Below are 21,022 nucleotides of genomic sequence, written 5' to 3' on the forward strand. Positions count from 1 at the left end.
CCACGGGCGCTCCACAGCACAGGACATGCATGAAATGCAAGCTCCAGAAAAACAACAAGTTAATACTTCCTCTCTTTCCAGATTAATACTTAATTATAGAACTGTAATTAAAGTAGAATTAAAGTAGAATGGCCATGTAATTAGAGGTGATGTCTGTCTGCGATAACCTTTTCCCCTAGGAAAAAGCGGGGCTCTGCACTTTCCTCACAAATACCTCAACACAGAAAGGATTACAAAAACGTTAGTGTCCCTCCTCATCTAGGATTTCTTTGCAAATCCTAGACCATTTTTTATGCAGGTAAGTCTGAAAACAGCAACGTTTAAACTTCAAGACAATGTCAAGAGCCAATTTCTGTTCTGCCATTTCTGATGAAGATAATAGGGCCATACAGGCAATGCAGGAACAGAATTTGGCCCATCAAACTTTATTTATGCACATATTTTTTGCATGTTAAATATTAGTACCTCCTCGAATTCCTTTGAATGGATAGAAAAATGCTACAAGTAGGTTCATGAGGACAGCCAGGTTAAAGGAAATGCTGCTCCAGAAGGACATGTTGCGAGCACACCAGTACAGGAAAGGCTGAGCTGCAAAGGCAAAAACAAACAAAAAACACTTTTTAAAGGAGCATATCAAGACAAAATGACTATGCAAGAAGTTTATCTCAGCCAAAACTCAGTTCATTTTCAGTTTGCCTAGAAGCACAACACCACCAGTAGCAATAACCACTACCTGTGCTGGCGTTTACTTGACGACTCTTTAGGGTGACACCTTTTGGGTACTTCCAGTTTCCTGGATAGGGCTTTATGGTAAAGGACCAATGTCAGTAGGGAAGGCATTTCCAAACATGAATCTACACCTAGCATCAGCAAGGGAATGAGTTCAGAAATCCTAGAGGTCATGGACTTCATGTTTCCCCTCATAATATACTTTGTTGTATACTGAGCTACAAAGGATTAGGAGGAATAAAAATCCATACTCAGTGGCACAGGTGAGATTCAGCACCATCCCTTGCAACCAAACCGTGGGCGCTGCTACCAGCTGCTCACCCACATTCGACCTTCACCCACCCCAAGGCACCTTTCCACTGCAGCCAGACAGAAAAAAAATTATCCATGATAGTGCTAGCTGGGCTTCGGGGGACAATAATGCAGTGCAGCAATGTATAGACAAGGCTAAAATGTTTTAAGACCAGCTGCCAGACACAGGACAAGTTTACTCCGAGCTGATTATAGACCAACATATCCCAAGATAACAACCCAGTTCAAGCAAGGTGACCATCGCTCTGCACTGTAGGCAAAGGACACAAACATTTGCAGAGCTAAAGGTGCAGTTAAACAGAGACGTATCTCACATTCTTAAAGCTACAAATACTTTTAAGTCCTAGTTTTAATAATCTCTGCGTCTAGAGCCAAGAGCACAAAGCAAGAAGATTCATTTTCTGAGGTGGTCAGTCACAGACCAGGAGATGAAAAGGATGGCAAAACAACTACCTCATAGTAACTGCATCAAATTAAAATCCCCCAGAACTGAACTCCTATAATTTTAACGGAAAATTCTAGGTCTTTTATTTAAAAGTATTTTTTACTTCTGCCTTGCATTTTTGATCTACTCACAGTCAGTTTTACATGATAGGTGTCTTCATACCTTGCTTAGAGATAACCTCAAAGACAAAATAACTTGCAAGTCCAAATTCAAACAACAAAATGCAACAGAATAGATGGATGCCGTAAATACAAAGTTGCTGTCTCAATGAAATGTTTTATTTTCCTATATGAACCTCTGGAGGCCCCATCTAGTCTAAGATTGACTGTTGCAGGTCCCATCTAATCTAACATGCTTCCAGGACAGGCAATGATGCCCAAGCTTGGCAGTGCAGCCCTTGCCTTGGAAACAATTTCTGCTCCCACCTCACTGAAAAGCGTTTGTACTGGTCTGGCTCTGCAGGCAGTTTGCGAGGGGCACACAGCTGTACAGCAGGAATCTGCTGCCCATTCTACCATCCATTCACTTTAGGAGAACGCCCTGGAGCCGCTGGAGCTCCTGTGCTAGTAATTAGAGTTCAGCTGACTTGAGCAGGGGGAACTGCAGCAGTATCAGATGGCAGATGTCGACGCGAGCAGGAAATAGCTGCTTTATCTCTGACATTTCGGAGGGTCACTCTTGGTAAATTCTAACCGCTCCTCGCTGCCCACTGCAGCTGAGCCTCGTGTGCAATGCTGCTGTTCAGTGAAAACAGAAATTATCTTTAAAAAGAATCTTAAGCAAATGAGATAGAAGGCTAATAAGGGGGACTGATGGTACCGCATGGAGTAAAAAGTCATTTTTAAGGTTCTCTTAGCTACTAGAGAAAACTTCAGGGGAAAAAGCAGGAAAACTACTGCTTGAAAAAAAAGTTTGCTTTCAGGTATTTTGACATTACAGGTTGGAAAGGACTTAATTCGCAGGTCTTCTTGTCCATTTCTTGCTCAAAGGCAGGATCGATGCTTCTTTTGCTATTAGTGACAAAGACTTGTTCAACCTGCTCTGAAAAACCTTCGCAGCTGGAGATGCCAAGCCCTCCCCACGGGCAGCCCACACCAGTGCTGCATTACCTTGCATTATTATTTCTTGCAACTAAGGCAACAGCTTCTTATACCCAGCACAGGAAAGGAGAGCTGACTACTTCTTCAGCTTTCTAGTACTCTCTTCCTCCTCCTCATCTCTCCCTGCCACCAAATACATTCTCCCTGAAGCTAAGCCACCAATTTGTTCCTTCCTCTTGGATCTTAAAAAAGATGACCCGAGATCTTTCTTACTTTTTTTCCCCATGGGTTCTCTCCATTTAGTCCATAGTATTCTAACATTAAGCTTGATTTCCTTGCAACATAATGTCATCCTGCAGAGGAGCAGATTCTTTCAAACAGTCATCAAGGTTGCTGCCACACTGCGGAACCATCTGCTACCAAGTAAATATTTCAAACTTTGGAAACCCAACCTAAGCACTCTGCTGCTAACACTTCACACAACGACACAGGCAACCGCAACGTACCTCGCAATTTCTTTTGCCAGTTCATCTCATTAAAGAGATCTTCGGATTTCATGAAGAAATCATTAATCTTGCTGCCTTGTTCATCTCTCTCTGTGGTGTAATATATCCGCAGCTTGGACTCCTTGGTGAGAAATTCACATATACTGGGTACAGGGAAGACAATTTGCTCCATTGTACGGTCCGACCTGACAATCTGGAAAACATTTTTATTAGAGGTTTTACTTTGTTTTAGATGATTATTTCTTGAGCTTCCCCCCTGCTTTTAAAAGCAGCTACATATAGAAGCTCAGGCACATTTCTGTAGAACGGCAACTTGAGAAACTTTTCAGTTAAGTTACCTTTCAAAGGAAAGCCTACATTTAGTTCGATGAGTGATAGGTTCTAAGCTGTAATCATATTTTGGCAAAACTGTTCCTAGTTGGGGTATCCAAAGGCCCATCACACCCTGCACCAAACCTGCTCTGAATTCCACAGCAACCTGGTGGCCCAGCTGGAGAATCTTAGCATGTTTTAGCCACGCTTCTTGCATAGGCAAAAAATGAGGAGCCTTATTCATCTTGCTTATTAGAACATTCTCATGTTTGTGTGTGTTTTACTTTTAAAAAGCATCTTAGATCAACTGTGTGACAGGCCAAACTCATTTAAATAAGGAAAGAATGGTAGAAGATACTGCTAGCCTCATGGATTCAGCCATACTGCTGGCCAAAAAGTGACAAGGAAGTGAAGCTACAGTACTTCTTGCCAACAGAGGTCTGCTTAGCTCCATCTGAAAGCCTACACAAGACTGCTCAAAAATAGCTTCCCACCACCCCAAGGCTGTCAAAAAAATAAAAATATATGTATGCTCTTATGTCAAAGATGACAGTCCACACACAGGTAGTCAGTTCAATCAAAATATCACTTCCCATGTAACTGTTGTTTACTCTCTTAGTTTTTCTTCCAAACTGCTCTTTCCACAGAGGCTGTTTCCCCCTCCACACACAGCCTTCCCCTACCTCGATCTGTGCTGTGTGCTTGGCGTAGAACTCCAGAGCTTCGTCTCCCTCGATCTGACCTCCTGGCTTCAGCATGTTCTGCAGCTCTTTGTTGTGACGAGCCAACTAAAATAAAGAAATGCAAAGGGAGTGGGAGACACCAGATGTCTCCCTATAATATTAAATATCTGGTTTTTGGCATAAAAAAGAAATAGTACACAGTCAGCTGCTAAGAAAGGGCAAAGTTGACAGAAGGCTGCTTCTATTCCAACCAGACACCCTGCAGATCTATTTTAGGAGCAAGTCAGAATAATTCAAATACGCATTTTTTAATATCCATGCTGCTATTCTTCTTTTATCCCATCTCTATCCACTCTTTGCCCGACTTGGGCAAGTTCAGAAGGTTCACATGGTCTTATCCTTCTACAAGCAACCTAATTCAAAGGTGCACCAATCTCTCAATACTGAGCAGAGATGGAGGAGAAACTTTGCCTGAGTTGAATAGCAGATATACACAGCACTGCTCCAAAAGGGCGCTACTTGATACTCCAAATTCGTTTCACAGCATAGCGATTTTTTTTCCTCAGATGCAAAAGGAACATGGAGTCTCCAAGAGACTGACAGAGGTAGCACCAAAATAATAACATATTAACGAGTTCTGTGGGTTTTTTTTCCGTCTAAAACTTGGCCTTTTATCTTTCAAGCACCAAATTAGACCAAAAGAACAAATATGACTAGCATAAAGTGACCTTTGATACAGGTAAAAAATAGATTGCCTCTCTAGAACTGCCAAGGCCCTAAATCACATGTTTTCAGAAGCTTCCTCAAGAGACTGCCTGCGCTGCACCAGGAAAGTCCAGGAAGTTTCTTATTCATATTAAAGAATCAAAAAAATCTAGTAAATACTAGTATTTATTCTTATAAAAAAAAGAATATATACTGAGTTTACCTCAGAGATAAGCAATTAGAACAACTGTCAGTAAAATAAAATCTCTGTATTCACAATTTGCTTGGTGCTACACAAGCTGCAAGTGGCCATCGTTTACCTGGTGAGCTAGTATGTAAATGTTGTGTCCCACGTTCCTTGGGGATGCAGCAACGTCTTCTCCGTTCTCCCCATCCTCAAATTCAATTTCACCTTGCAGATACGCCTTCTTTATCACTTCCACCTAGAAACACAGCCATAGGCAAATGAAAGAGCTCCAATTTGAGAGAGAAAGCCTGCAAAAGCCAATATATTCGGTACTCCCACAGAATTCAAAGGGAGTCAAGCATCTGCATTCTAGGGGAAGGTCTGCACGCTTAACACCCAAGATAGGAGGAGACCTGAAGTCAGAGAGAGACCTTCACTTCAGTTCATGAACACAAGAGACTAACATTTTATATTTCTAAATCGTGTGTTCGGGGCCACACATGTGATATGTTAAGACTCCAGCCTTCTGCTTGTGCTTCTAGCACTTCACAAATGATCCGGATGCCAAGAGTACAACCAGTCTAATCCCTGGCAGCTCCTCCAGTGATCCCTGTGCAGACCCTTGGAGTTCCACGGCTGGCAGTGTCCCCTGTCCCCAGTGCTTCCCTTGCACTAGGAAAGGGCTGCAGGACTCACCAGCTCCTTGGGCCTCATGTTATACAGGATGCGCTCGGCGTTCTCGCTGTCGTGCCTGCTCTCCATGATGGCCAGCAGCAGCTTGGAAGCGTTGTTCTGCAGGAAGGCAGAACACACGGTTCGGTGCCAGGACGCCAAGGCAGCGCGTGTCCCGCTGCGGCTCCGCAGCCCACCTGCTCGCCAGGAGCACCCGGCTCGGCTGCAAACGCTGCAGGGCTCGGCCTCACCTCCCCCAGCACACATAAATATGTATATATTTATCCACGTAAATCAATAATGCAAATTTATCTTTTTTTTAAAAGCAGTTTATTACTCAAACCTTACTTACTAGGGGACAAATTAACTCAAGCTTTAGATTCCTAAAATACCGAGGTTTAAACGCTGTCAGAATTTGTTTTAAACATGTGGCAACATTACTAGAAGTTTTCAGCTCCACATTGGTGCAGGTCAGCTTTATTCGAGATGCTGCTCCTTAAATCAAAGGAAGCCAAGGCTGCAATCAGGGACATGCCTCATTGCTTTTAACTGAAAATTACTCGGCAACCTGTTCATGCCAAGAGAGGGAGGGAGGAAATGGGAAACTACCACAAGGCAGACTACTTTATATGAACAATTAAGATTGAAATCCATCATGACCGACAATAAAAACCAATAAAAGTATTTAATTTTGAAGTATAATGCTAATTGAGTCTAAAAGCTTTTTTTTTTTTTTATTTAGAATAATAAAAAAACCCGCACTACCTATAATAATCGTGTGAGTCGGCCCTGGAAACCAAGCAGACGTTTCATTGCAAAAAAGGACAGTACGACAGGAAATAGTCCTTAGGTGCATGATGAAGGTGGGGTACTCTGTGACTGCAACGCTTATAAGACAGCATGTTAGCATATTTGGAAACCAACACAAAGGCTAATTGTTTCTGAATAGCCCTTAAAAAAGTTCTGGTGACTAAACATCGACATAACTTAGCAGTAACAAAGCATTAGAAAACTTGAGGTAGCACACGGCATTTAATTTACATTGTGGATGCAAGAGCTCATTCGACAACAGAGAATTTTTAACTGGATTTAGATTTCTCACAGGGGAATTAGAATTCCTTACCTATCTGGACTGCCTGCAGTTCCCCACACCTGCAAGCTAGTGGTTCCATATTAGGTGCTGCCTTATCATTTAAAAGATATTCATCTTTTCTGTGACAAACAATCTTTGGGTCCTGCCTTCAGCTCTCTGATGCATATAGTTTTTGGCACCTCTGAATATTGGGATATAATAAACACCCACATGATTCCAGCAATAAAATTATGTTTCAGCTTACTGTTAATGTAGATTGCATAAAATATTCACTTGCCTTCAGTTCTAACACAAGGTCCATCCTCTTCTTTCCCAAAGGGTTGATGTCATTGAGAATTAATGCTGTGATTATGTCAATGCCATTGGATTCATGGGTAGCAATGCAGTTCTGTCCAAAGAAAATTCATCACAACTTCACTAATTGTCTATACTACACACAGCCCATCTAGGGACCCTGCCAGAGCAGAAAAGTCACCCTAGAAGCTGAGATGGCTAATTGAACAGAAAACTCTGAGTGGAATAAGAAGAGATTAAAGCATTCTGTTTCAAGCATTTCCTATGAACAACCATTGCATGTCCTACTGAAGCCACCCAGACTCGGGAAGCAAAAAGCAATGCAGTTGGTAAATTAAGTATTTTCAAGTAAAAGCGTTTAGGCTAAACCCATAGTTAGGGAAGTTTGAAGACCCATGGGAAATACAGCCTATCATATCACAACGGCCCAACACAAAAAGTGTTCTCTAAAATACATATTGAGGACTTATTACAGTCAATGCCGTAGACCAGTCTGAGTTTGAAAAATTACTTTGGGGTAGCTATTTGTTTAGCATGGTTTATTTTAAACTCACAAACTTGAGATGCTATCCCATTGAAAGGAATAGTTACAGCATGAAGCCCACTTCCAGGACACACGAGTGGCCTGATTAATTGGTGGTCCTACTCTAAACATGGTCACAGAGTTATGTGAGGAGGTGGAAGGACACGACCAAGAGCAGAGCCAAGCTGCGCAGCCATGGTGTCCTGGGGCCTGCCCCATGGTAGCAAAGTGCAATTTCCAAGCGGCTCCAAGTCCCTGCTCATGCACATAAAGCATCTCCCATAGTTGCTATGAATTCTTTAACTTCAGAGGCATGGACCAGATTAAGTCCAACCACGGGCCTGTGACCACTGCATCTAATAGGATTATGGCTGTTTTTCAGTTATGCCTCCCCTGTAAAGAGAGTATTTAAACCACCGTGCTTGCTTTAAAACAGCTATTCCTGCTTATAGCAGGACAGGCTGACAATAGCGAGTTTGGTTTGGGGAGAAGCCGGAGGGCTCGCAGTGTTTCTGGCCCTTGGCCACAGCAGCCCTTGAGGTTAAGCCCGAAAATAACCTCAACCCCCTCCGTGGTCATCAACTTCGTTAAGGAAGCTGCAGAGCTCCAGCACATCCCGTTGGGCTGCACAGTCGCATTGCCAGCCTCATTCCCAGCTGGTGATGGATAGCTGTTTTAGCAATGCTTTGCCATAAGGAACTTGAAGTTTATAAAACTACAAAATCTGCCCACTCTCCCTGTCCAGTCTAGCAAGCAGGAAAATGTCTAAGTATGTTTTCAATACTTCCATTCCATGGAAGCAGTCCCAGCAAAGAAGCTGATTATTTAGGAGCTCATCAAGGCAATAAAACAAAAGGCCACTCGTCCCGCACGTCACCTGGTTCTCGTGGCAGGGCCCCTGGCAATACTCTGTCAGGCTCTCCAGAGTCTGGTTGATCAGTGCCACGTTCTTCTCGTTTATGTAGAGGCCGAGGAGCCCGAGGCCACCAGTGGTGCTACCGCAGATGCAGTCCAGGAACTGCAGCGTCTCGCACACCAGGTTGTAGTTTGTCTTGTTGTTCTGGCAGCGCAGGAAGTTCTGCAGCACCAATGTCACAGCCCAGGAGAAGACAGTATAGAAGAAAACAGGAAAAGAACAAAGATCATGTTTGGAGCATAACCTTTTAAGTCCATGCACCTATAGTTTCTCTGCAAGGTAAAAAGGCTGCTAGCTTCACTGGAGCTTGATCACAAGGAGCCTGGTACAGCCAACCTGGATTTTTCCAGAGTTTGCTATGCACAGCTCTCAAGCAGCTTATTGGTTTCAAATTCTACAGAAAATAACAAGCAATCTTCAGAACACACCATTAGAGCGCTGGGGAAGAACAGAGCAGGCAATGCGCTCTGGTTACGGGATCTGAAAGCTCTCCCAAGCCTGGCAGCTCCCTTTCTGAGCCTACCAGCTGTGTTTGGACTGCCCGAGGACTGCAGAGACCTTCTCTGAGGGGGAAAAAGCAGTTCCCTGACTTCAGTTTCACAGTTACCATGTGCATAAGCGGCAAGGAGGTATTTGGCTGCATGACTCTAAGAAAGGTACCCTAAAAATGCAATTCTCTATATTCCAGTAGTTCCCAAACAACTACCACAACCCCTTCTTGAAGGTGCTCATTAGCTGCAGTCCCTCTAGCGAAACAACAGATTTATCCATGTAAAGAGAGATATATCCATCTCTTGTACTGCAAAACACAGCAGCAAAACCACGACTATGAAGAGGGATAACTCATGAAAAGCATTTTTCCATTGACTCACATGCTGTTTGTTAGCATCTGTTAGCAGAGTTCTGCAAAAGAAATGGACACAATTGCTTCCTTTTCCCAGCAGCTTCAGCAAAACAACTCGTATCTAGCTTAATCCTAGCTCATTACAAAACATTTCACTTTAAAAGGTGGGGAAAAACAATCCCACAGAAAAAATAATGCATGGGACTTTGGAAGCAGCAAGGACCTTTCCCTGCGCCGGCCCTTGACTGCTCGCCTCCAGTGCTTGCGTCAGCCTAATAAGTCTTTTAAGGCAAAGAGACTGAGAAATTGCCAGATTCAGTAGAAGGCTGGGCTAAAAAGGGAACACGCTGCCGCCGAAGGCAGTCGAAAGGTGACGGTGATTCAGCACGTTTGCACTGATTGCTCTCTCGGCAGCCTGACTTTTGATTAGGCTGCCGGCGTGCAGAAAGGGTGATGCTGCAGAGATCAGAGCTCTTCCCTTCCCTCCAGGAAAAAAGCAAAAACAACAGCACACATTAAAAGCTACAAAACTAAACGCTGCCCTGCCAAGAAAGTCTCTCTGTGGTAAGGCTTTTATACCCAGATAATAGCACAGTTTATGCCAGCTTTGGCTTGTTGATCCAAAGTCAATGAAAACAAAAGGAAGGGGAAGAACAAGGTAGAGGAGGCAACAGGAGACAGCTGAACAAGTGAAGGGAAAACTTCCAGAGAACAGGAGCCCTGGATTTCACAGCCCAGAAAAGAAGTGGCCAAGGAAACCCCTGAGCCACAGTGGAGAGCCCAAGCTCTCCATTTCATACCAGCCGAGAGCCCAGGAGGGGTGACACAAAGCCCCGTTACTGAAAATGCCACCCCAAAAATGCTCATTGGGAAAGAGTCTGAGGAATTAAGTCCCAAGCCCTGCATTGAGCATAAAGTCAGAGCTGCAGAATGACCTGGGGCAGATCCTTGGCTGATTTCACGTTCCGATATATTCTTAGGCCGCAGTTGTCCCATTTCTGGGGCACGAGCACAATGGCACCAACACGAGCTCTGCTCGCAGGCGGACAGCCTGGTTGAGGGCCCCGACGCCAGAAAGCCAACCCAGTCAAAAATCAAACGCTGATTTTTGAACTGTATTACTTAGGCTACATCTCCAGAGATTAGGAAGAAAAGAGACAGTAAAACCCAATGCTGAAAGTTAAGTCAATTCATACAAAAGCAACACTTAACCTACAGGCTTAGACTTCGAATATGACCAGCTGGCATATGACTGCAATATTTAGCCTCATGGAAATAACAACTCACTTTGTAAGAAAAAAACATCAAGTATACTTTTCACCTTAAGAAGAGATTTCTAAACATAATATTGAAACTGTACACACATGGGGAGCAAGCTGCAGCTTTGCTAGGGAAAGGAACAACCAAGTGATAGGAAAGGTACAGCTGGGAACCACACAAGCCAACTCGTGAGGGCTTCCTCCTCACGTGGGACACGTGCCCTTCCACTCTTATGGCGAGGGTTATGTTCTGTACTCGGATAACATCAGGTTCTTCACGACTGCTAAGACCTTGTAAAATGCTTGGTGAGACCCTGTCGGATGTAAAGTCTTAACTGAAGTAACTTGGTGATGCCCAGTGACTTCCGATTCAAATGCAATCCATGTCATTCTGGAAAACACACCGCTTCCAACACGTCTTACATATTCCTTCAAGCAGTGATTCCACTGGTAATATTGATAAGGAGTTAAATTATAACCTACTACCTGCAGGCACAACATATTGAAGCTTCAGACCTGCCTCCCACCAGGCCAAAAGGAGTGTCGAGGCAGGCAGTAATAGGATTATATTGGAAATATTCTTCCTTTTTCTCCCAGAGCCGAATGCAGCTTCCTGCAGCTCGAGGAAAGCAGTTGTTTGGCCCGGCTTCTGCACAGACGTGTGGGCTGTTTTGTTCCCAGTGCCTAGGAAAAGGCGGCAGCAGCGGATCCTGTGCATGCGGTTTGGATGCGTGCCACAGAAAACTGCTGTCCTACTTGTCTCCAACATTGCTAACGGCATGAAAATTGTTTGACAAAACAAAGATCAAATAGTTTTTGAAAAAAAGAGGTAAAGAGAATGATGTACGTAACCTCCACACCTATAAAACGTTAAAAGAACGACATGTCGGTAGTGCAGGAACATGAGCACAGAGATTTGATGTTTGATGGCAGATGCTGCCAGCAGCGGGGCGCGGAGCCGAGCGGAGGGGACGCTGTGCAGGGGCCCTGCTGCTCCCGGGCACACGAGCGGGGCCCTCAGCCCTCCTGCAGGACGCCCTGCAGCGCGGCTGCCCGCGTCGCGGCGGCCCCCGCGGTGCTCATCCTGCAGCAACAGTCCTGCTAATCGGAGCCCGTGTGCCAGCACGGATGTTACCTAGTGCCTGTCTCCCCTGGAGGCAAGATCACTGACGTACAAGTTTTGGACTCACTCTAACATCATACGAACACATCACAGAAGAGCACGGATCGCTTGTGATAAGGGACCTCTGGAGACCATCCTGCCCAGCACCTCTGCTCAAAGCACGGTCAACTAGAGCAGGCTGCTCGGGACCACACTCATCCGGGTTCCAGAAGTCACCAAGCAGGGAGGCACCACCACCTCTCTGGGCCAACCTCTTCCAACGTTTTATCACCTCAGCAATATTAAAAATAATCTTATTTTTAATTAGAATTGCTGGTGTTTCAGTCTGTGTCCATCGCTTCTCAGGGGGCACTGAGGAGGTTCTTTCTTCCATAACCCCTTTTCCCTCACACAATTAGGTATTTATACACACTGATAACATCTCCCCAGATGCTCTCCAGGCTCAAAAGGCCCCACTCTCTCAGCATCTCCTCACATGACAGTAGCTCCAGACTCTTAGTCACCCTTGTGACATTTCACAAGACCTGCTCCAGGATGCCCACGGCTCTCCTGCAGCAGGGACACCCCAGTGCTAAGCGGTGGGGAGGGATCAACCACCTTGACCTGCTGCCAAGGCTCTGCCTAGCCCAGCCCAGCCCAGGAGGCCGTTGACTGCCTTTGCTGCAATGGTTATTGCTGGCTCACGGACAACTTGGCACCCACCAGGGCTTCCCACAGGCTTTGGCTGCCAAGCTGCCCTCCCAGCCTGTACTGGTACAGGAAGCTGCTCCTCCCCAGGGCCAGGACTTTGCACTTCCCCTTGTTGAACCTGGTGACATTTCTGTGGGTGCACTTCTCCAGTCCGCTGAGCTCCCTGGGAACGGCGGCACAACCATCTGCTCAATCAATACCTCCCAGTTTTGCATCATCTGCAAATTTGCCAGTGGTGCACTCTGCTCTGTTGTACAGGTCACTAATGAAGAGGTTAAACAGTACCGACCCCGGGACTGACCCCTGGGAACACCACGAGTGACTGGGTTCAGCTGGACATCACGTTCCTGATCATAGCCCTGAGTCTAGCAGCTTGGCCACTTTTCAGTCTACCTTGTCATCTATGCACCTCATGTAAGGTACTTGTAGTATCTAAGCACCTCATCAGCTTAGCTAAAGACAAATCCATGCTAACTACTCTAAATCACCTTCCATGTATTTCAAATTGGTTTCCAAGATTATTTGCTCTGCTACCTTTTCAGGGATTGAACGGTAATTGTCCAAATCTTCATTATTGCCTTTCTTGAAGATAGGGGTGACACTTGCTCTCTTCCAGTTGCCTCAGGAACCAATCCTGATTGCCACAGCCTTTCAATGAGAACCAAGGGTGGCCTTATGATGATACTGAGCACTCCTTCAGCACTGTGGATGCATCTCATCAGGCCACCTGATTACTTTAAGTACTGTGTTTGTTTTAAAAAGGAAAGAGTCAAAGAGTCACATCAAACATTGATCTCTCCATTGCTAATATAAAGTGAGCACGAGATAATTGGACTGGCCTATAGTTCTGTATTTGTCCAGTAATGTACATGTGTGGTTTATTGGGATACCTTTATGAGCAAATAATTTCAGTAGTTCTCACTTTTTAAGCATGTTATTAGCAAGACAGAGGTGCCAGCAGTGACCAGCAAGGCTGTAACTTGCACAGCTGCTCCGCAGCCAGACCGTACCTGCAAATCCCGATTGTGGTTTTCACAGAGCAGCTGCAAGAAGCGCAGGATGGGCTGCATGATGGAGATCACCGCGCTCATCTCCAGGTCATCTTTGCTCTTGTCCGCTGCGGACTGCGCTCCTTCCGCAGCGGAATAATGGTCGTCAGGGTCAGCCTCCCGCCGGTAAGTGTTGTAAGCCTTCCTGGTGGCCGCCGAAGCCTCCAGTAGCTGATCCCGGACTTCCTCCGTGATTTGGGTCATAGGCTCTCGCACTAAAATTCGTAAGCACAGATCTTCCTTTGGCAAACCAAATAAAGAGGACAGGAGAAGCTATGCACCCCTTTCCCATTAGCGTTGCACACAGGCACCACAATAACCGTCGCTCTTCATCATCAAGTCTTCCCTGTAAGTCTGTTTAGTGCATGTAAGTATGTTCAGTGAGGGTCTTGAGTTTAGAATGCTATCACCCCACTCTTTACACCTTCTATGCAAACCATATTAAAGTTATGAACTCTAATATTAATTGGTTAGGGAGCACACATCTAGAATTACTAGGAGTTCTAATAAGAGAACCTACTGTAGAAGAAAAATAGGATTTCTCCAGTTATTGCCGGAGAAGCCACTGACCATGACCCACAGCCCAGGGTCATTACTATGATTCAGACTTGGGCAACTTGTCAGGTTAGACAAGGTGGCAGATTCTCATCTCAGAAATACTTTTCATCATTTCAATAGTACAGTCTCACAAATGGATGAAAGGGGGATGAAGCTCTTGAAATCCCAAGCCAGGGCACCACTGATTTCTGAACTTTGCTCTGTGGGATCAGAGATCAGAGCATTATTGCATCAATTGCAAATGAGTTTGAAATAGTATTTTATTCCCTTGTCACTTTAAAGGGGAACAACTGGGGATTACCTCTTTTCCTGTTTGATACTTCTCTGTCCGAGTCTTCGTCTTTCTTTTTATTTCCTAAGTCACTTGTGTTGACCGTGACAGTAGCCTTGATTTCTTGCTGTGCCACTTTCATGCGATCATAGAAAACCTTAAAAAACTTTTCGGATTTCTTGTCTTCTGTTAGTCGACAGAAGAATGAATGCTAAAAGAGAAAACAGAACAAAACATTTAGCTTTGCACAAAGACCTGAACCTGAATTACTTCACTTTCCTGCGCTGCCTGATAACCTGAATGACTAAAAGTTAATTAGCTTGCTGTAAATTCAAACTTAGAGAAGCAGAGATTCATATCTCACTGTTGAAGAAAGCCGAAGTATCTCAACTGCATTAGCTTCTTGTTAATAACCTCTGAATATACTTTTAAAAACATGAATATACTAACTCATATTTACCCTTAGGCATTGATGGGGCATCCATAACGATCACATAACTATCTAAAAGGTAATTTTTGAGTTCAGAAACAAAACAGCTTGAACAAAATGCAGAGGAAAACTGTTCTGCCTTTCCTCCCATTGAATCGAAGGGGCTGTGACTCATAACATGCAACAGTCCATGTCCATGTCAATCTCAGTCCCCAAAACGTACAAAGAGGGCAACAATAACAAGGGCTCTTTAGTGCTAGGTTTCTACTTTTGCAGTCTGCAACAAGCTTCATTTTAAACCTCGTTTAAATCTCTAACACGTATTTAAACAACAGAAATGCTCAAAGCCTTGACTAGTTTTAAAAAGGTGTATTAAAGTTCTTCGGCCCATATGTGTACAGAGACAGAAAGCTTTGCCTAAAATTGAGAACACAAATCACATACAGGTCAAAAAGGAGCCAGCATAGTGAGCGATCAGACAATTTTTAATGAAACCAATATGCTGTTACATAAATCAGGACCAAAGCTTAAACACGATTGAAGGATGAACTTGTAAGTGGGTCACCTTATGCACAGTATTATGAAATTAGTTAGCATTCTGCAGCAGCTCACGATCCAACAGCTTTACATGATGAAGAGGAACAAAGTCTGATTTATTGAAAAAAACAAATTAAAAATGGGAATAGCAATATATCCTGCCCGCTTTTCTGAGAAGCGGGGTCTATGGGGCCATCTCTGCTCTGCCTGCCTTTGACCATCCCGAGCAGAGGCAGTCGGGGCTCCAGTGAGTGACTTTGAGACACCAATGGAGCTGCTTCTTGCCTTTCTGACAGGGCAGCAGGCTGCTTTTAAAACAGCTGGTCAATATTCACAGGAGATATCCGTGCCACCCTGCAGCGCCGCCCAGGGCGCCTCAAGGAAACCCTGAAGTTCTTATCTCCGAATAGCGACCAGAGGGGATGGAGCAGGATTCCAGGTTTCTCCACAGGCCGCGATGCTTCCGCACCGCCAGCCAGGCTGAGGTTGCCTCCTGACAGCGCTTCCCAACAGTCCACTAAGGGACCACGGAGCAAAGGCACGTCACCCACCAAGACCGCATCCCACCCGAAATAAGCTCACAGGAACTGCCAATAGCTGCAAATGAGTAAGAGCAAAACACCTAAGACATGCTATACATATAAATGATGTCCCCAAAGGTAGTAAACAGAAGGAAGAATTGTGGAGACACTCAGATTAGAAACACGTTAGAGAACTATTCTCTAGTCCAAGTAACACATAACATTATTTACAGGGACAATATTTTTATTCTAAAAACTGGTTCTTTGAACTGACTAGAAGCAGAGGACAGAACACAGCACCCAAGTGCAAGCATAACCAAGAAACACCTTCATGTGGCTCCCTCCAGCTCCTGCCGTGAGCCCAAACCGTGCACAGGTCATTCAGACCCCCAGGCCTTTGCAGGGGCATCTCTTATTCGGCTCTGCAAGTGCAGAGGTTTTTACTCCAGTTGCATCGTGACAATCCGCCTTCAGCAGCCCTATACAAGCAGACTGCTAATCATGTTCCACAGAGAGACTGTCAGCGATGCCGGGAAGGGCAGACACTCCTTGCAAAGCCACCCAGGCTGCTGCTGTCACCTGCGTGAGGGATCTGCCTGCGTGCACACAACCGCTGCCTGCTGATGGGTTTGAGTTCAGCTGTCTTCTCAAACTCAACCGACTTTCCATTGCATTTCAGAGAAAACAAATGGAGCAAGCGTTTCCAGTAAAGCGCTCCGGCGCGCACCGCGCAGACGTTTGATGGTCGTCACAAAATGCTTGTTTCAGTTTAGGTCAGAGCGCCTGACGCCTTCACACGTGTGAATCAACCACATGCCAGCTACCAAAGGCAGGGCTGCAGGCGGGGCGATTGTGCAAGCTACACGCGAGCAGGTAATGGATGCTGCGAATTCGGATACAAGCTCTAGAGTTTGTTCACAGATGCAGACTCTGGAGCCAAAATTGGAGAAGGCTCCGTGACTTCTGAAGCCCTGACCGAGGGGCACCCTGGAAGGACTCCCTGCCGAGCCCGGTGCCAGCCAGCTGGGACGTGAGACTCTGGCCACCTCCTGAAGGAAAAGTGCTGCATTTACAGCAGAGGCTGGTGCACAGCAGCCCGCTTGCTTTCCAGATTGCCCCAACCACTCTCTTTTACAACGTGCATAGATGGGATGTCCCAAGGCTCTGTCCAAGGGCTGCTGCACATCCAGATCTGTGCTTCAGACAACACCTAATTCCCATCAGAAACTTCATCTCTTTGTGTCTTTTTGGCACAACAGTATAGATGTCTTTTGAAAGAAAGTGGCATTTAGCAAGCAAAGATCAAACTTCTAATCTGCTGAGACAAGAGCTTTGAGAAAAGAGGGTGTCCCCTGGCCCTTCCCAACATCCACGCCAACACGCTTCTCCCCAGACAAATCTCCCGACCTTCCTCCTCTCATCCATATTCCTCAATTTTTTATTTCCATTCAGCTGGGCTCTTTATGAAGCATTAGCTGTTGCCACGTGCATTACGGCATACCAAGCACTTGAAGCAATTAGGACACCTGTGGAATAACACGTTCCTGAACGCGCTGGGAGGCTACACCCAGGCGGCAGCCCGGGCAGGACCGGCCCGCGCGCGGCCGCCGCTGCGCCCACCAACCCCGACACGGGGCAGCAGGAGACCCCAGCTGGGGTCGTTAAGGGGCACGATCACTAGACAAGGGATATCGCATGACACCGAAATCACGAGGTTTGCTTCATGAATGCTGGATCAGAGACACAGCGTTGAGACGCACCTCGTGACACGTGAGACATCCCAAACAGAGCAAGCTCCCAGAGGAGGGGGTCAAGGCTTGTCTCTGCCGCACAAGATGACAAAAGCACCCAGTAACATTCAGTTATTAAATGCACACGTCTAACACATTGAAGTACAGTGCATAGCAGTGTTATGTAAAGCATTCCCCATCATTTCTGAACACGGAGTAACAGCCACCTACACACCTCCATTCAACACCAACCTCATAACTTGGCTCTCCTCCGGGACTGTGGAAAACGCCGCGTTAAAGGGCACAGGAACGCGAGGGGGGACGTTCGTGCAGGGGGTCTGTGGCCACAGTGGCTCGCGGGCGGCCGAGGGGACCGTGTCCCACGGGCATTGGCAGCCAGGCCAGCCGGGAGCCCAGTGACCCGCAGGACAGGAGCGCCGCTGGACCCTGACCTGAGCCTCCAAGCGGCACCGCAACACCACGACCCAGGGCAAAGGTGCCATTCCAGGGCACAGCTTGGATGCCCTTGGGCACAAGGAGCCCTTGGTGCTCGTTACCAGAGCTCAAAGGCACAGAGAAGCAGTGCACCCTGCCTGTCTTTAGGAGGAGGAACCGTGTCTGCTTGCAGGCTGTTCTGGTGGTTAATGCTGTTCAAAACGTGCAAGCAAACTGCTTTTGGCATCTCACTAACTTCCACTCTCTCATTTCTCCTTCTTTTTCTCCTTCATGGTTATCCCAGATTTGTGGCATCTTCTGCCCACAAAATATTTACACATACTATGAAAAGCTCACTTTGCAGTCCTTTTTTCCCTGCACTGAAAGCATGAGCTTGACAAATCTTTCTTGCTAAGATTTTATTCCAACTTGACATCATTTTCTGCAGTTAATTTTTGAGCACACTCAAATTTTGCACTTTACCAAAACTACCTCCTCGAGAGTCACATTGAAAAACCACAACAAAGCCAGGGCACGTTTCCTAACACCAGCACATCACTTCTCTCTTCCTGCCTCGCTTCCAAGGGCTCGGACACAGAAACACATAGAGAAAGTGGCAGATGAGCAGAGGAGAAACTCAGCTGATTCCGTGCTATCCCAGGGGATTGCCAGGATAACCACAGCAACACCTACAGATGCTTCCTAGCAGGAGAGATCCCCAAGAATTTCCCAGGAAAACAAGCCACTGCTTACAAAGGAAAGCAAAGCCCCAGCAAACACCCCGCACAGATCCACTGTGGTCATCGCCCTCCTCCTCTGCCAATTACTTGACAGAAATATCCTCCGCACTTGGCCAGCCAGGGGTATTTTGGCGAGGAAAGTCCCTGCAGACGTGCGAGATGAGCTGTCTGGCTCGCGTTCAGGACACTTCATCCCCGCACCACAGAAGTTATTACGGGGATGTAACCTCGCCTGGGCCATCCGGGCTGCCAGCCTGGGCTAATGCAGAACTTCTGGGCTCCTCCGCTTGCGGCAAGCGGCTCGTGGCACCGGGGCCACGTCAGAGCCGGGGGCCTTCGGGGAGCCGCGCGTTAGGAAGGGGAACTTGGCACGAAGGCGAGCGCCGAAGCGAGCACAAACCCCAACGTTGGCTGTTCTGCCTAAACACACAGCAAGGGATTCCAGTGCCCAGCTGCAAAACGAAGCCCAGCTGCTTCTCCTCCTCTCTTTTTTTCCTCTTCAAATATCACTGACCCTCCTGCTTTCGGGGATTGTTTGCACATCCTGCCTTGGTGGAGACCCATCACCTGGGGCCAGAACAGGAAACACCACCAGTCCTGTCCAGCTGAACAGAGCAGCAGCTGCAAGACGTCACACTGAACACACCTCAGCTTGAAATAAGCCCCTAAGGCAAATGTGCCCGAGCACCTCAGCAGCCCTGGTTTTGTAGCAAACTGCAGACTTGTCTGTCCTGAAGGTAGAGCGGGACCTGCCAGCCCTATCCAGCACACACACCAGAATCTTACTGCAATTTCAAGTCACTTTGGCTCTTGGGGACCTGATGGTGCCACAAGGCAGCAGGGCCAGGAGAAGCTCGGGGCAGAAGATCCTTGCAAAGGGGAGGCCCGTAACTTGGGGAACAGAGCTGCCATCAGGGCCAGGAACTCTGCCCAAACAGAGGGAGGAAAGAGCAGAGGGAAAAAGGTGCAAGATCTTCTCGAGAGACAGAGGAGTTAAAGAAAACCATAGCAACAAGTCAGTCCACCTACCCAAACCACCCACCCACCACCAGTTTCGTTTGCTGACGCACTTCAAAAACAAGCTGGCTCCTAGCAGCTCTGGAAGGTGAGCAAGCCCCAAGAGCTCATTAAATTCCCTTCCCAGCTCCACTCGCTTGCCTGCAGCTACTGAGCAGGAGGATATAAATAGAAGTTATATAACAGCACTTTGTTGATTCCTGTGCTTACCAAAAAAAAAAAAATTGCAGCATGACCTTGTTTCTCGGAGGAACTTGTCTCTGCCTGCCCGCGAGGGCTCCCATCCTGCGGGGATTATCCTCAAAGCTGAGGCTGGACACGGCTGGCAGCCAGGCCGGCGGCAGCGCACGCGGGCGCATCCTCGCGGGATGTCCCGTGCTCACTAAACGGCTGCAAGGCGTTTTGCAGGCAAGGCTAGAGCTGCTGGGAGAGGAGGAAAGCAGCTCGGCTCAGGTGCTGCACGTCTCCTCTGCACCTGCATTGCTGAACTGCACAGCAGCCACCTCAAAATTTAAGGGAAAAACCCTCCTTTGGCAAAAAAAGGCTGAGTTTCAATAAGACGTGGTGGTACCAACACACCAGTGGCCCTGTTTGCTTCAGAAAGCAACAACTGCAGCCGAAGCAGCAGCACGCCAGGAGCTGCATGATTTCCCTTTATGGCCCCGTCCTCAGGCTCATGCACAAGCCTCCTGCTGCTGCCCCTAAGGGAAAAGGGATTGTCCCTGCAGCGGTGAGGCCGGCAGCCTCCCGGTGCTCAGCACCCGGGGCGCGCGGCCCGCGGCCTCCCCGGCGCGCTGCGGCCTGCGCTGCCGCACGCGCTTCCCTAACGCCCGTAACCGCGAGCGCAGGGCTGTGTCTGCAGGGCGAGCGCTGCACCAAGCGCTGCTTGATGGCTCAGTTTGGAGACACCGCTCAAAGCGGAGGAGACCCTCAGGGGAACACAATGTTTGGGCTAGGTCCTCATCAAGGCTTTTCTTTTCATATGTCTCCTTCTGAAGTAACATATTTAGAAGGTCAAAAAAGTAAATTAGAATTTTTACAGACTACGTCAACTAGAGAAAGATGTTAAACACTGAAAGGTAACAGCAACCACATACAGGCACCATTAGCTTGCTGGCTTTGCATAGGCTTCCTAAGCAGGTATCATCAAATCCATTAAAAAGATACAACACCAAGTCCTGTATCATAAAATTCTGCCTCTTATAAATCCTAAGAGCTCTTCTCTTTTCCTATGGGGGTAAGGAGCTTACAGACCACAGAAATGTTGATACTTTTTTTTTTTTTTTTTCTAGGGACCAGAAGTTTAAGTATTATTTACAGAAGTCGAATGACCTAGAAGTGTTCTGGCCTGTGAAGCACTGGTCATGATACAAACCTTGGGAGCTCACAGATGCCCAGGAA

At 46.7% G+C, this 21,022-nt stretch overlaps 1 protein-coding gene across 1 annotated transcript in view; it reads right to left on the reverse strand.

Annotated features, from left to right (window-relative positions):
• Nucleotides 1-21,022, reverse strand: part of ITPR1 (inositol 1,4,5-trisphosphate receptor type 1) — a 146,767-nt gene that overhangs the window by 22,116 nt on the left and 103,629 nt on the right. The window contains exons 44-52 of the mRNA XM_026035482.1: nucleotides 14,242-14,422; nucleotides 13,344-13,597; nucleotides 8,379-8,579; nucleotides 6,962-7,072; nucleotides 5,616-5,711; nucleotides 5,053-5,175; nucleotides 4,028-4,132; nucleotides 3,033-3,225; nucleotides 466-588 (exon numbers count right to left, since the gene is read on the reverse strand). Of these exons, the coding sequence (XP_025891267.1) occupies nucleotides 466-588; nucleotides 3,033-3,225; nucleotides 4,028-4,132; nucleotides 5,053-5,175; nucleotides 5,616-5,711; nucleotides 6,962-7,072; nucleotides 8,379-8,579; nucleotides 13,344-13,597; nucleotides 14,242-14,422 (1,387 nt within the window). The remainder of the gene's footprint in view (nucleotides 1-465; nucleotides 589-3,032; nucleotides 3,226-4,027; nucleotides 4,133-5,052; nucleotides 5,176-5,615; nucleotides 5,712-6,961; nucleotides 7,073-8,378; nucleotides 8,580-13,343; nucleotides 13,598-14,241; nucleotides 14,423-21,022) is intronic.

Source organism: Nothoprocta perdicaria, unplaced genomic scaffold (assembly GCF_003342845.1).
Source record: "Nothoprocta perdicaria isolate Ctin4 unplaced genomic scaffold, notPer1 scaffold_16, whole genome shotgun sequence".
Taxonomy (NCBI): Eukaryota; Metazoa; Chordata; class Aves; order Tinamiformes; family Tinamidae; genus Nothoprocta; species Nothoprocta perdicaria.